We start from the raw sequence: 14,720 nt of genomic DNA, 5'->3' as shown, positions 1-14,720 counted from the left end.
TTTTCTGTCATCCAACCTCCCTGCAAAGTGATGCAGCAGCTACACTTGGGAGTGAAATACCTGTGGCTCTGTCCCAGCCTGGACCCTTCCCAGCTGGGTGACACTCTCCAAGCCTCAGTTTCCATGCCTGAAACGAAATGAAATGATGTAATGGAGGGGACATGCCCCCTGTTGAGGCCTGGCCCACAGCAGGTGTGTGGCCTTTTCCTTTCTTTCCTTCTTCGGACTGGCTCTCCTGGTCCCCCAACTTTTCTGTCAAACACAAAGTAGACTTTTCCAGGAGGCTACAGCAGTGGGTCTTACCCGTAGATGTCCATTAGGATCACCTGGGGAATCTGCAGACTGGCTGACGCCCAGGCCACACCCCAGACAAATGAATCACATCTAAGGAGATGGGGCGGTGGTGGTGGGGGGGCGGCGAGCATCAGTATAGTCTCAAAGCTACCCAGGTGATTCTCACGTGCACCCAGGGCTAGGAACCCCTGGTCTCAATTATAGAAGCTCCCAAATGATGTAATGGTACTAAATGGAATGTTTAAGTGATCATCCATGTTTCACAAAGAGAGCAGTATCAGCATCAGGTGTTCGACCAGAATTAGTCTGTCATAATACAGGAAATGGGCAAGAAAGAGAGGGGACAAGAGGACAATGAGTATACACCCTGACCAAGGGGGGGCGGGGGTGGGGAAGGCGAGTCCGGACAGACCGGGTGACTGCACACCTCTTACACTGTGAGCATCTCCCCGGGCTGAGCATGACCAAGGATCACCTGGACCACACGTGATCTGTGCCTTAGGTGCTATCTTAGAACCTAGCCACCCCCTGCCCTTAAGGTGCCACTCCACTGTGAGTGAAGCGTAATTCGCCAAAATTGCCCTGAGCTGGGTGGGTCCGAGAGGCGGGGAGGGAGGCTGTGATCTACTGGGCGGCCAGTGGCCAGTCAATGATGTCACAGCCCTCCCAGCTGGGAGCCCACAGTGCAGAGAGTGAGGACGATTAACAGCGACATCTCTACGCTGCTCCTGCTGCTGCAGGTGGCGACCGAGTCTATCCTCTGGCTCTGCAGGGAACAGAGTTGCTTAGATCTTCCTGCAGCTCTTCTTCAGGCTTGGCAAATGTTCTTACAGGAAGGTTGTTTGCTTTTTATGACACCCCTCCCTGCCCAGTGACAGGGGTCCTGGCCCAGCGGCAGGGCAGGGCCTCACATGCAGGTGCTCAGAGAGTCCCACTGTGCTGCAAGTCCCCACCCTGGAGCCCAGCCAGAGTCAAGGGCAGACCTTGCCCAGCTGGCAGCCACCATTAATTTCCATTCCCTACGCCCAGGAGCCAAGTGGCTCTGAGGCTTCCCCCCTCAGTCACCACCATGGACGGCCCACCAAGCTTGGGCTGGGAGCTCCACCTGGCTCCCTGCTTGGCCCAAAGTCCTGGCAGCAGCGGAGGCTTCAAGAGAAGGAGACAGGAAGCAGCCCTCAAACGCCAGGAGGCGGTGTAGCTGCCAGGCCCTGAGCTGGGGAATGGTTCCCCGCCTCAAGGCCTGAACCCTACAGCTCAGAAGCAAGCCAGAGGACAGTAGGGTGGCTCCAGGAAAGGGTGCGGCCGGTCCTACTTGCAGCGGAGGGCTGGCCCCCAGCAGGTCACTTATCCCAGCCAGGGCTCCCCTCTGATCCATCCTGACATCAGCCTGCCCCCAGAGGGCCCTGCAGAAGGCAGGTGAGCACAGGAGAATGGAAAGATGAGTGGACCTAGACGCCTGAACTCCTGTGCCCGGCCCAGGTCTAACCCCACATGGGGGTCCTGACAACACATTCCCCTCCAGGCATCGCTGACCTCCTCTGCACAGTGGGGACAAGTGGACAAAACCACATTAGCTAGAAAGCCACACTTGTGCACGCGGGCCTCCATGCCTGTGCCCTGCGGAGAGCCCTGCGGAGAGTTCTGCGGGATGCCCTTCCAGCCCAGCTCACATGTCACCCCATCACCGCCCCCTCCTCCACGCCCCCAGTGGTTCTGGCGGGTGCTCTATCCCGCCCACATATGTCTGTCTGTCCCTCTTCCAGATGCGAGCTTCTCCACAAGAGGACAAGTACCGATCCACAACACAGGACCAACTTCGGAACCAGGCACCTTCGGCCAACATCCTCATGTCCAAGTCTCCAAAATGAACCCCCTTGGGCATACCACCCTTAATGAGAGTCCTCTCCCACAAAACACGGCTGTGGTTTAGGGGACAGCCTCGGGACTGTGAATTATGAGGTGACAAAATATCAAGCACTCAACAAGGCCTCTTTGGGCTGGAGGAGCTAATTCAGAGTGTGGGCTCCTGCCAACCTCAAGGGACGGAAATTAACTTCTGCTGTGGGGCGGGGTGGCCTGGGGGTACGAATGTTTTCTGGACAGATCAAAGGTATAAATATTTGGCTGGTTTAAAAGCAAAAACTGACAAAGGGTTTCAAGCAACCCGTTGGGAACAGGGTTTGCATTCAGACCGACCAGGTCCTAACAGACACTCCCACATTCAGAGGTTTCTCTAAAAGGGTCTGATCTACTGCCCCCTCAGCCGTGCTATGGAAAGCAGAAGAAAAGGAGAGTGCAGGGTTTTAATGTTCCATATCAAGTGATGTGTGCATAACGGCAACCCACTGCCCTGCAAAATTCTGAAAATGGATAAAACAGCGGCAATGGTGACTTGGAGCTGAGAAGCACCAGAAGGTTTCCTTTGAGCTTCAAATCCTGCTCACTGGGAGGTTGGCATTTGTTTTCTCTTAACAGGTTTCCCAGTCTTCAGGAGGACAATGACCCGCAGAAGTTGGCTGTCCGCCCTTGCAGGGGGAGGGGACCTTGCAGGGGACCCAGGCCCAAGGACTCCCAGGATGCCCCCCACGAGGCAACCGATGGACTAATCCCTTCAGTGTTTGCGCTCTGAAGTCGTTGCCATGGCCACCGAGGCCCTGGCCTTACAGGGTTTATGACCTCGAGGAACGCTTCCCGTCTACTAACTCAGGAGAAGCTGCGTGGAATTGTGGGGGGAGCATGGGACTGGGAGTCAGGGACCTGGACCCCATTGGCCCTGACAGTCGCCCACTGCGTGACCTGGGTGAGTCTTTTCCCTTACCTGAGCCTCAGCTTCCTTGTCTGGAAAGTGAGAAGGGGACCGAGAGGCCCCCAAAGCCTCTTCCAGTCATAGCTGAGTTAGGGTGAACTTTGGCAGTGATGCTGAGCTGAGATTCACCGCCGGAGGTGTTCGTAACAGGAGGGTTATTTGTGCTTATACGGAGCTCCCTGGAGCTGCCAGGGATGAGGCAGCCTACAAATATTACTGCTGCTGTTGTTCTTCTTATTGTTGTTCTTGTTGTTTCCAAGGCTTTAAAGGCAGGAAAAGGCCCACATGCTGAGAACAGAAGGCCAGGCCTGGCGGATGATTTGGGAACTTTCCACTGCAGGGTCCGGGGAATGCGGAAATTCCCCAGGTCCTCACCAAAAGCCCAGCCCTGGGCCTGGACCGCACTGAGGCTGGAAGGCAGGTGGAAGGCAAGCACAGCCCCCACCCCACTCACCAGCCCACGGAGCAGCCCAGAGGCCACCCTCCCTCCAGCCAGCCCAAAGATGCCAGGGAAGTAAAATAAAACCAGCCCCTAGACCAGCCCTCCCTGGAATGGGAGGCCGGCTCTGCTCGGAAGGAGCAGCAGTGAGGTGATGTCTGGCTTCTATTCCATATCATAAATAAGTTATTAACCCAGAGCAGACAGCAAGGCACAGCCGTGGGGAAACCAGAGAAGTGAAACTGCAAGATCAGACCGCCTCGAAGACTAGAAAACCACCCAGGATCCAGACCCTGGCCACTCAGACAGAGGCCCTGATGGGATGGGGCCTTCTGGGAAGCAAGAGCACTAGAATGGGCGTCCAGGGGTCTGGAAACAAACCCACTGTGGAACCTGCCTCAGTTTCTATATTTATTCCAAGAGATCAACAATAATAACAGCAAATACTACCATTTATTGTTCTGGACACTGTGGTCGCACTTTTAAGTGCCTGACTTCTAATCAACAAAACTACAAGGTAGGAACACCCACTTTACAGATACAGAAACTGAGGCTCAGAGAGGTCGAGCCACTTGCCTAGGGTCAGTATGGGAGAACGATTGCAAAGATGGCTGCAACAATGCCTCCTGTCTCTGCTCCCATGCCTCTTTGAAATGAGGTAGGGTCCATTCCTCCACTCTTGGAAAATCTAGTCCGGCCTTGTGGCTCGCTTTGACCAATAGAATGCACAGAAGCAACATTATGCAACTTCCAAGACTAGAAGATCTTCCTTACGAGATCTTGCAGCTTCCACTTTTACCCTCTTGGAATGCTACCCTGAGACTGCTGTGAAAGAAGCTGGTCTTACCTACTGGAGGATGTGAGGCCACAGACAGGAGAACTGAGGCTGCCTAGCCAACAGCCAGCACCAATGCCGGATGTGTGAATGAGGTCAGCCTGGACCTTCCAGCCTCGCCAACTGTCCAGGCAGCAACCGGCAGAGGAATCACCCAGCCAACCAACAGAATTGTGGAAAGAATATGCTGTTGTTTTAAGTTCAGCAGTTTTAGGCTGGTCTGTTTCACAGCTGTGGATAACTGATACAGTCACTCAGTTTCCCCACACTGCCTATCTCCCCAGGAAAACCCATGCTCCCGCCTCCTAGGATTTGGTTGGGGTCAAGGCACCCCATGCTGACTGCTGCCCATGCCTGCAGCCCCCAGACCACAGCCCCACAAGCAGGAAGTGACCACAGGGGACATACTCTATGAAGTGTAAGAAGGGCTGCAGGCCACTTTCTACCTAAAGACCCACAGTCACCCTGATGTAGCAGGTCAGAAGCTCCCTCTTTCTCCAAAAAGACAATTTCTTGTTTTCGTTATAGAAACATAAATTCTACAAAGGACTGAGGGCCTCTCAGGGAACTGGGTTACCCGAATAGCAAACGTGATGAAGCAGGTTGCACCCTCGCAGAGGATGCGAGCTCTGGAGACAGAAACTCGCCAGTAAAGGGCACACTGAGGGCAGGAAAGCATTCAGTCTCGCCTCACCCACTGGCTCAGGCATGGGTGCATGGGTGCCTGGAGCACACACTGGGACACGCACTCAGGGGCAGTGTGCATAGCTGACCTGCAGGGCTTGCCAGGCGTGCAGGAGGCGAGTGCCATGTGTCATCCATTGCTGGCCTAGGAGCAGACAGACAGCCACAGAGAGGAGGACAGGCCCGCTGTCCCTCCCCATCTGACAGAGGTGAGAAGATGCAAATGTGAGCTTTATGCCGCCTCTGAAAGGGAGCCAACATCCCCTGAGGGCCTGCCCTGTGGCAGGTGCCGAGGTCAGAGAGACCCACAGGTGACTAAGCTCAGACCCTGCCCTTTGAGAGCCCAATGGGAATGTTCCAGGGGAAGAATGTAGACGGGGGTGAGAAGCAAGTTGCAGCCTGAGAAAAAAATGAACAGGCCTGGAGGAGGTTGGGAGGAATGGGCTCTGCCTGCCCAGCTAAAGGCCCAGAGACCACTCTGGGGTTGTAAAGCAAAAAACGAGACTTCCTCTCGTCTTCTTTCCTGCTCCCATCCCCTCAGACCCGGTGGACTCAACCAATAAATCCAATAAATCCACACCATTTAATAGCGATGGTTGAAGCATATCGGGTACTGTGCTAATAAAGCCCTTTGCACACATGACAACTCTTATGAAGTGACTAATATTATCCCCACTTTGCAGAAGAGGAAACTGAAGCACAGAGAGGCTTAGTAATTGCCCAAGGCCACACAGCATGAAAAAGCCAAGGCTGGGATTTCAACCCAGGCAGTTTGGTTGCAGGGGTCAAGCTCTCATCCCCTGCACTGCTCACTGGCAAGCTGAGGCCTCCAGCTAAGAGCCCTGCTGCATTGGGCCCACACACTATCTTAAAAATAGAACTCTTTGCTTAAAAATCCATATTTCTGATTTCTCTCTTAAAATTCTCAAATGTGATACCAGATTGGCACTCCCTTTAAAGAGGAATTTGCCACTGTCCCACCTCTCCCCTAGTACCTGGCCCTCTTCCCTTGCGCTAATCCCTGCTCCTAGAAGCAGCTGAAGTCCCGACTTCCTGTGTACCCCGAACCCAGCCCTGTGCTAGGCATGCAGAGAAATGCAAAAATTTAAGACAGTTCCTGACTTCTGGGAACTGGGTGGCCAAGATGGGGGATGCCTCAAGCAGAGGGAAGGGAAGACACCGTGGGAGGTGTGAACAGCATGAGCAAAGGCATGGGCTACAAAGTGAGGTGCAAACACACCAGGCTGGCTGGGGAGGGGTGAGGGTCTGCAGGGCAGGATCCACCATCGGGGCTGGAGAGGCAGGTGGAACAAGGCAATGAGCTCTGCACCAATGCGGGGCCAGACATCCCCCGCCCCTCCCAGGGTTATCGGCACAGATGTGTAAGGGCAGGCAGCCCGCAGGCCACGACGTATGGGGACAGGCCTACCGGGCAGTTGGGTGAGGGCACCTCTGAAACTCCAGGCCTCACACTCCACATCCCAGGGCAGGCACAGACAGCAAGGCAGAGCTGGTTGCTTGCCAAGGAGCTGCCAGGAAAGCCCACTCACTCCCTAGACATCATGGAGCAACCCCGGGGCAAGGACAGATATTGGTACAGACACCGATGAGCCCCAGGCAAATCTGCTACAATAGGACTGCGCCAGCATGCAGCTGGAAAGATTAGCGTCTTCCCCAAATACTAAAATGACTCCTGCTTACAAACCTCCCATGGCTCCCTATGGGCACAGGGGCAAATCTAAGTCCACAGTGAGGCAAAGCTTCTCCAAACTACATTTTCTTTTTTTTTTTTTTTTTTTTTTTTGCTGTACGCGGGCCTCTCACTGCTGTGGCCTCTCCCGTTGCGGAGCACAGGCTCCGGACACGCAGGCTCCGCGGCCATGGCTCGCGGGCCCAGCCGCTCCGCGGCATGTGGGATCTTCCGGGATCGGGGCACGAACCCGTGTCCCCTGCATCGGCAGGCGGACTCTCAACCACTGCGCCACCAGGGAAGCCCTCCAAACTACATTTTCATCACCCCCCTTTCCAGTGGAGAGCAGCTGAGATGACTTGCCATTTCCTGAATCCTGCAAAGTCAAAGGATTTCCTTCCCTGTGAATGCCTAAAATTCCTAGCTCTTGGCTTTAAAAGCTCCTATTGATGCTTTTATACCCAGCCCAGATGTCCCCTCTGCTGGGAAGCCTTCCCTGAGCACCTCTCCTTCTCAGTACTCACCACCTCCAGGCCACCTACCAAGTGCATTACATTTCCCTGCATTCCTACACAACACTGACGTTTAGTGTGATCAGTCTTGTTTCATGCTATCTACTGTGTATATCGGCCTTCTTTAAACCATGGGTTCTGAAGCACAGGGAGAGAGGGGTGAGTTTCAACCCTGCATCCCCCAGGAGCTGGTCAAGGGCCTGGCTGGGGGAAGGTGCCTACAGATTGTTAACAGAATGCTCCACTTGGCACCTCTCAGTACCCTCCTGCCCTGGAAGGCATGTGGGGTTATTACAGACCAGTCGTAATACACTCCCGTGCACTGAGCAAGCACCATTTGGCCCATTCTGCAGAGAAAGCTGCCACAGCAGAGGGGAGGCAGGGCCTGGCCAGCCCGGGAACCGGAGGTGGCCTCGGGCTCACATCAGAGAGCACTGATAATCTACGTACTGTTGCAGTACAAGGGACTCCAACAATACTTTTAGTATTTCTCACCATTAATGATAGCTGTAATTACTGTAGTAATTACTATAAAAAAGTAATAAATATTACTATTAATAATCCCCATTTTTAAAGGCCCCACCATATACCAGACCTTTCACTTTTTCACATTTTCTTATTTAATCCTCTGAACAGCCCTATAGATGATTGTTCTCTCCTCCTTACAGATGAGGAATCCCAAGCACAGAGAGATTTAGAAACTTAGTCAAGGTCACACAGCTAGTCTGTACTAGAGTAGAGAGACTCCCACAATTTCTGCCACCCTAGACTGTTTCCTAATTATGACTAAAAATGCCTGTCACGGGGCTTTCTATGGGCCAGGCCCTACCGGTAACAGCTTTACTGAAACATAATTCATGTACCGTACATTTCACCCATTAAAAGTGCAGAATGTTTGTATATGTGTATGTATAACTGATTCACTTTGCTGTACACCTGAAACACATTGTAAATCAAGTCTACTCCAGTAAAAAACATTTCTTTTTTAAATTAAAAAAAAATAAAATGCAGAATGTATTGTCTCTGCATAGAGCTGTGCAAACACCACCGCAATCAACTTTAGGACGTTTCATCACCCCACAGAGAAACCCCGGGCCATTCAAACTGTCAGTCTCAACACACAGGCCCTCCACCTGGCATCTTAATTCCATTTTAAAGACAAAAGGACTGAGGCTCAGAGAGCTGCTGGGCCTTGCACACCATTGGGCAGAGGATAGGAAGCAGAGCTGGGACACAGCCTCCCCTGCCCTCTCCCCATACTGCCTGCCAGGGGTCTACTCTGTAACCCGTTAAAAATGCACGTTCTGGGCTTCCCTGGTGGCGCAGTGATTGAGAGTCCGCCTGCCGATGCAGGGGACACGGGTTCGTGCCCCGATCCCGGAAGATCCCACATGCCGCGGAGCGGCTGGGCCCGCGAGCCATGGCCGCGGAGCCTGTGTGTCCGGAGCCTGTGCTCCGCAACGGGAGAGGCCACAGCAGTGAGAGGCCCGCGTACAGCAAAAAAAAAAAAAAAAAATGCACGTTCTGCAGAGGGTGGAAAACAGAACCAGATGGTGACAAATCTTACACGTGCGGCTGCTTCCACGCCAGGCCCCTGACTCACAGAGGCACTGAGGGCAAAGAGGGGGGGATGTGACGCCTCCCAGCCCCCGTGACCCCAGTGCAGGGGCAGCGAGGCCCAGGAGCCCGGGAGACAGAGGTAGAAGCGGGGCAAGTGGCCTTCAGGAGGCTGGCAGCCTGGGCTCCTGATGGTATGCAGGGGTCCCACTCTGCTGATCTCATTCCTGCACCCCACAACCCCTCCAGGACCCACAAAGTAGTGGCCCCCCACCCAGGCCTCCATGTGCCTCTCAGGACTTCAGAACCACAACTGCTAGCAGAGAGTCTGTTCTGCATCTGGCCCCAGCCAGGGGACCTGAGATGACCCAGGCCCTCCCTGCCCACAGGCCCTGAGGTTTCGGGTCACAGGAGCATTGGGGGGACTGCCACTTTGATTGGCCGGGATCCCCAAGGGAGGCTCTGCAGAGTAGACCAGCAGGCTGCCACTGCTGCCTGGGCGCATTCCCAATCTGGGACCCCAGTGTCTGACAGCTCCCCCCAACCCCAGAGGAAACATTCTGCAGGTAGGACTGGGCCTCCCCACATCGCCTATTTCCTTCCCCGAAACACCCACAAGCCAGCTCTGGGTCAGCAGTTCTCTCTGCTGGCCACGGGCCCGGCACTTTCTTTCATGTTTATAATGTCTGAACAATTTGGAGCCAATGCCACCTCCTCCAGGAGCCCTCCCGGATCCCCGAACCAAAACAAACGGCTCGTCCCGCTGCGGCCTCACACAGGATTGTAATCTGTCTGCTTTTATGTCTGGTTTCCCATTATCCTCCAGACTCATCTAGGGCAGGGGTCCTGGCTTCCTCATTCCTGGTCCCCCCCCCGACCCCCTCCCCAACTATGACACACCAGGCCTTCCAGCAGAGCAGGTGGGAAGTGAGATAAAGTGCCCATTCCTCAGTGTCAGGCATGAATTAACAGCCGTGCACAGAACCCGCCCAGTGTCTGTCCCGGTGCCCATGGTGACTGACTCTGTGGGATGGCAGGAGAAGAGGAAGAGATAATGGTCACTGCTCCCACTGCAGGTTCCAGCTGGAAAGGAGGATCGAGCCATCAGTTTAGACACAGCACTCCTCACCAGAGCAGCTAAAGTCCAAACGGCTGCAGTCTGTCCACACAGAGGAGGGTTTGTTCAGACCGTCTTCCAACTGGAAGGTCTGCTAAGCCATGAGGGCCAAGCTCAGGACTGGTGTCTTTCCTTTCTGCACCTGCAGCCCCGCCCAGGCCTGGCAGGAGCAGACCCAGGACCCGCCAGGAAGGGGCAGTCAACTACAGGTTTACAGTGGCCTGGCTTCAAGCTCCTCCAGCAAGGCCTGCCCTGTGTCACAAAGTACCAATGCCAGAGCTAGAAGGTGCTCTAAGCTCACCCATTACAGGCTCCATGATACACCCAGGAGGCAAGGGAGGCTCAGAGAAGGAGGGCAGCTTGCCCAGGGTCACACAGTCATGGCTCCCAACTCCCAGCCCAGACTCTTCTCAGATAACAGACTGCTGCTTCCCTGCCCTGGGCCCCCTCTCCTATCCTGCCCTTCCTTCAAGGTCAGACCAAGGCCCACCTTCCCAGTGTCTTCTAGGATCACCTCCCAAGCCCCGTCCAGCATGGTGCTCCCTCACTGGCAAGTTCTTTCCTCTGCCCAGAACGCCCTACCCACCCTCTGGCCCCAACAAACTTCTATTCATCCTTCAAGACCCAGTTCAAATATTATCTTCTCTAAGACAAAGATAATCATCACTCCCATTTACCGAGTAGCCATCCCTGCTGTGCTACGGAAAACCAAAAAGTTACTGTTGAAACTATTTGTGGGGTACCCCCTGCTTAGCACCCAAGTTCCTTGAGGACAGAGACCTGACTCTCTGCAAAGCAGGGTTACAACAATATCTGTGTACGCACCTCATACAACTGAAAGGCTTTATAAACTAAAAAGTCCTGTGCCAATAGAAGCTATATGTATTGATATTATCTTCACACCTCCTCCCCATGACTCAGTTTCCCCACTTACACGATGGATGAAGTTAATGAATGCACATGATAGTATGTGTGCTGTGCCTGGGCTATGGCTATGGCTCATGACTGTTGCTGTTATTATTCATGTCACATTCACTTTCTTACAGCTCCCTGTAGACCTCGCCCATGGCCAGTGCTCAGTACGTATTTTTTGGGACTGAATGACTTCAGCATTTGAGACGTGGAAGAAGATGGGGTTAAAACCCAGAGTCCACATAAAGATGCAGAGTTAAATCTTATCATCAGAAGGGCTGCACTGTGGCCTTTGAATCCAAAGGTGGCTCAGCTGGGTGACAGTGAACAGCCCTTGCTCTCATGGAGTGGGCTGGAGGTGAGGAAATCCCTGCCCTGGACAGGGAACCTCTGTGCTGGGCTGTGGTCCTTGTCAGGGACCAGGTCAGGGAGACCCCTGAGAACTGGCCTTAGGGACTGGACTCTGGAGCCCAGGGCACAAGCAGGGGCCCAGCCCAGGAGGTCCAGTTCTGCCTCTCACCAAATGCAGGGACCAGGCAAGCCACTCCCGGAGCCTCAGTTCCACCACAGAACAGGCTTCCAGAAGCTCATCCATGGAGCCTCGGAGACCTGACCCAGCTTCTGCAAATGTCACATAGAATCGATTTCTGTCTGCCAGGGAGGAGTGAGTGCAGCCCCTCTTTGGACAAATGAGAAGAGTAAAGCCCAGAGAGGGGAAGTGACTTGCCCAGGTCACATAGCCAATGAGAACGTTTACTCAGAGGCCACCAAAAGTCAGCAACATCAGCTGAGCATCCAGTGACCACCTGTCAACGTCTGCTGAGCTGGTTCAATGATAAGAAGATTTCCAGGGTGCAAAGTGTGTGGGCAGTTACCTATTAATGGCGATGATCATCCATTCATGCCTTTGTTTAGGCCCCCGTGGACATTTATGGAGGTAGTCGAGGAAACGGGAGAACAGCTCTGTCACTGAACAGCTTACAGCCCATTTGGCTGATGACTTCAGGTCACCATGTCATTCAGCCCAAGCCACTGATGTGCACTGGTGCTTTCTATCTCTCCATCTGCACAGACACTGGATCTCTAGGTGATTCCTCACGTCACTTTGGATTTTCAACCGAAACTTGTGGCCACAGCATAGCGCTAGCCACAGGCTGAGGAGAGTCCCAGGACTGCTGAGCCAGGGCGGGATGGCGGCCAAGGCTCACCCTGGCACCAGGACAAGGTCTCAGCCTTCTCCAGCTATCCGTACAATCTGTGTTCCTCAAAGTCCGCTCCACAGAACGCTCGCATTCCAGGTGATTGTGGTGCACACTCAACTCTGAAAACCAACCACTGCCTAGACCATGCCTCTCAATGGGGGCTCTGGTGCCTCCAATGGGGCAAAAATTTGTTCTTTGGGAGGCAAAAAATTTACTCTTTTCATATATAAAGCACAGATATACATAGAGTTTAAAAACAGATATTCAGTATAGCTGTGGTATTAAGGTTGCATTGGGGAGCAATTAGGGAAAAAATGTCTAAAAGGCTCCTCAGGGGGATGATAACGAAAAAAAGATTGAGAAACCCTGGTCTAGACAAAGGCAGCCATGACATTCAGCAGGAAGATACCTCGTAAGGATGGGAAGATGGTAAGAAGTGTTCCCAGCCCTGCCGGTAAGGAAAGACCCCTCCCCTTACCATCCCCCCATCTGACTCATCCCTCTCTGAAAGCTCAAAGGCAGATGGGCAAGCAGGTCCTTTCCTGGACATATCAGCTTGTGCCTGGCAAAGCAGAGGCCATGAAAACAGTGCCCATCAAGGCCCTGGAGCTGCCACGCAGGCTCACGAGGGCCTGATACACAGCAGACAGGGCAGCAAGGGGAATGGGATCCAGCCTGAGTTGAGCACAAGAAGGAGAGAAGCCAGGCTTCCCTGGTGGCGCAGTGGTTGAGAGTCCGCCTGCCGATGCAGAAGATGCGGGCTCGTGCCCCAGTCCGGGAGGATCCCACATGCCGCGGAGCGGCTGGGCCCGTGAGCCATGGCTGCTGAGCCTGCGCATCCGGAGCCTGTGCTCCGCAACGGGAGAGGCCACAACAGTGAGAGGCCCGTGTACTGCAAAAAAAAAAAAAAAAAAAAAAAAGGAGAGAAGCCACCTGTGGCTTTCTGGTTTGCAACATGGAACCAACTAGCAGGGGGTTCCCTGTGCCTGGGAGGAGGGAGCAGGTCCTGAGAAAGGGAACTCAGATCAGAGAGCCACAGAAGAGCAGGCTGACTTTGGGATCAGGCTGCCCGCCCCCCCCGCCAGGAAGGACACAGCAGTAAAAATAATAACCGACAGCCTTGACCATGTGCCAAGCAGGTGCCAACCACTGGCCATGCTGCCTGGTGAGGTAGGTCATATTTTCATCACCAGCACATCAGCTCCAGGAGGGCAGGGGACTGTGTCTGTCTCAGGCACTGCCACATTCCCAGCGCCCGACTGGCACGTGGAGCGCGCACAGTAAGTATGTGCAGAATGAATAAATCCCACTTCATGGGTAAGAGAAAGGACCACAGGAGGGCAAGTAACTTATCCAAAGTGACACGGCCCGTGAGCGGCACAGCCAGGGCTCAACCCCAGCAGAGCCTGACCTCCTCATGCCCGCATGTGTCTGCACTCAGACCCCTGACAGGTGAGCTGTGGTCCCGGTGTGTCAGTAGATGGTGAGGGGATGAACAGAATAAGGTACCATCCTATCTCGGCCACTTTACAGTTGGCACAGTATGGTGGCCAAAGGGGCACACAGGGCTCTCTCTGGAAAGCGGCGCAGCCCCTGACTTGGCCCAGACTGCAGGCTGTGCCCACAGGAATCCCAAACACATGGGAGCCAAGGAGAAAACCATGTCGGTGAGGGGGACGGGGAGGAAAGGGGGAGGATGGGGGGGTGCTGCTTGATGAAAGCCTTGTCCCTTACCAATCCGTCGCAGTTGCTGATGGCGACAGCTGCCCCTGGCATGCCCGTGACACCCCCGGTGTAGACACACTCCCTCTGCAAGGGCTGACGGAACAGCTCCCGAAAATCCTCCTGCCACTCCACTGAGGCTCCGGGCACCACCAGCCGCCGGTTGGGCCGCAGGTGTAAGTGCAGTTCCTCCCCAGAAACAGTGACGTTGAAGTAGAGGGAGGAGCGCCCCCCCCTGCCAGGCTGCAAGGTCGCTCCTTTAGGGCGCAGTGGGCTTCGAGCCACCCGCAGGTGACCGGAGTGTGACAGTGGTGTGGGTGGTCTGTCCACCTCTGTACTCCCTGAGGAGGCTGCTGGTGGCCCAGATACCACGTGGGAGAGGAAGCGTCCCTGAGAATCTGTGCTGCAGGGCACTGTCACACCATAGTCACTGAGCTTTCTTGAGAAGCGCAACTCTGTTGGAAATGAAGAAAGAGTTAGTTCAGTGCCGTCTGGGCAGAGCTAAGCAGGGGAAGCTGGAAATCCCATGGGGGCAGGAAGGGCTCTGCAACCTTGACCGTCACCTTGGAGGAACCCCTTAGCCCAAGTTCATCTATTTCTCATCCAGTGCTTCCAGAACCCTTGGATCTCTGCACTTGGATGATCGGTGTTCAAGTTTGTAAACTGCTAGACACACGTTGCTCCCCATAGCCCCCAGGCCCTTGTTACAGCTGGCAGAGGGAAACAAATGATGCCAGAGTCCTGTCACTCTAGCAACAAACCTTCCAACCTTGGGCACTACAGAGGAAATTCCCCGAAAGCCCCCAGGGCAAAGAGGGATGGCTGGATGTGCCCAAACTCCCCAGTGCCCTGAAGTCACCAGCCCACCCCAGGGTAGGGCCCTCGTCGCCAAGCTCCCGGAACACAGCTGGCAAAACAAACACACCTAGAAACTCAGGGCCTCCTGGGCA

At 54.3% G+C, this 14,720-nt stretch overlaps 1 protein-coding gene across 1 annotated transcript in view; it reads right to left on the bottom strand.

Moving 5' to 3' along the window:
* Positions 1-14,720, bottom strand: part of ADAMTS14 (ADAM metallopeptidase with thrombospondin type 1 motif 14) — a gene marked incomplete at its 5' end in the record, with an annotated part of 113,362 nt that overhangs the window by 76,999 nt on the left and 21,643 nt on the right. Inside the window, one exon of the mRNA XM_082642868.1 lies at positions 13,783-14,271. Coding sequence (XP_082498994.1) covers positions 13,783-14,271 — 489 coding nt within the window. The remainder of the gene's footprint in view (positions 1-13,782; positions 14,272-14,720) is intronic.

This window comes from Mesoplodon mirus (assembly GCF_964341445.2).
Source record: "Mesoplodon mirus genome assembly, chromosome: 2".
Classification (NCBI taxonomy): Eukaryota; Metazoa; Chordata; class Mammalia; order Artiodactyla; family Ziphiidae; genus Mesoplodon; species Mesoplodon mirus.
This window is presented reverse-complemented; position numbering and strand designations above follow the sequence as displayed.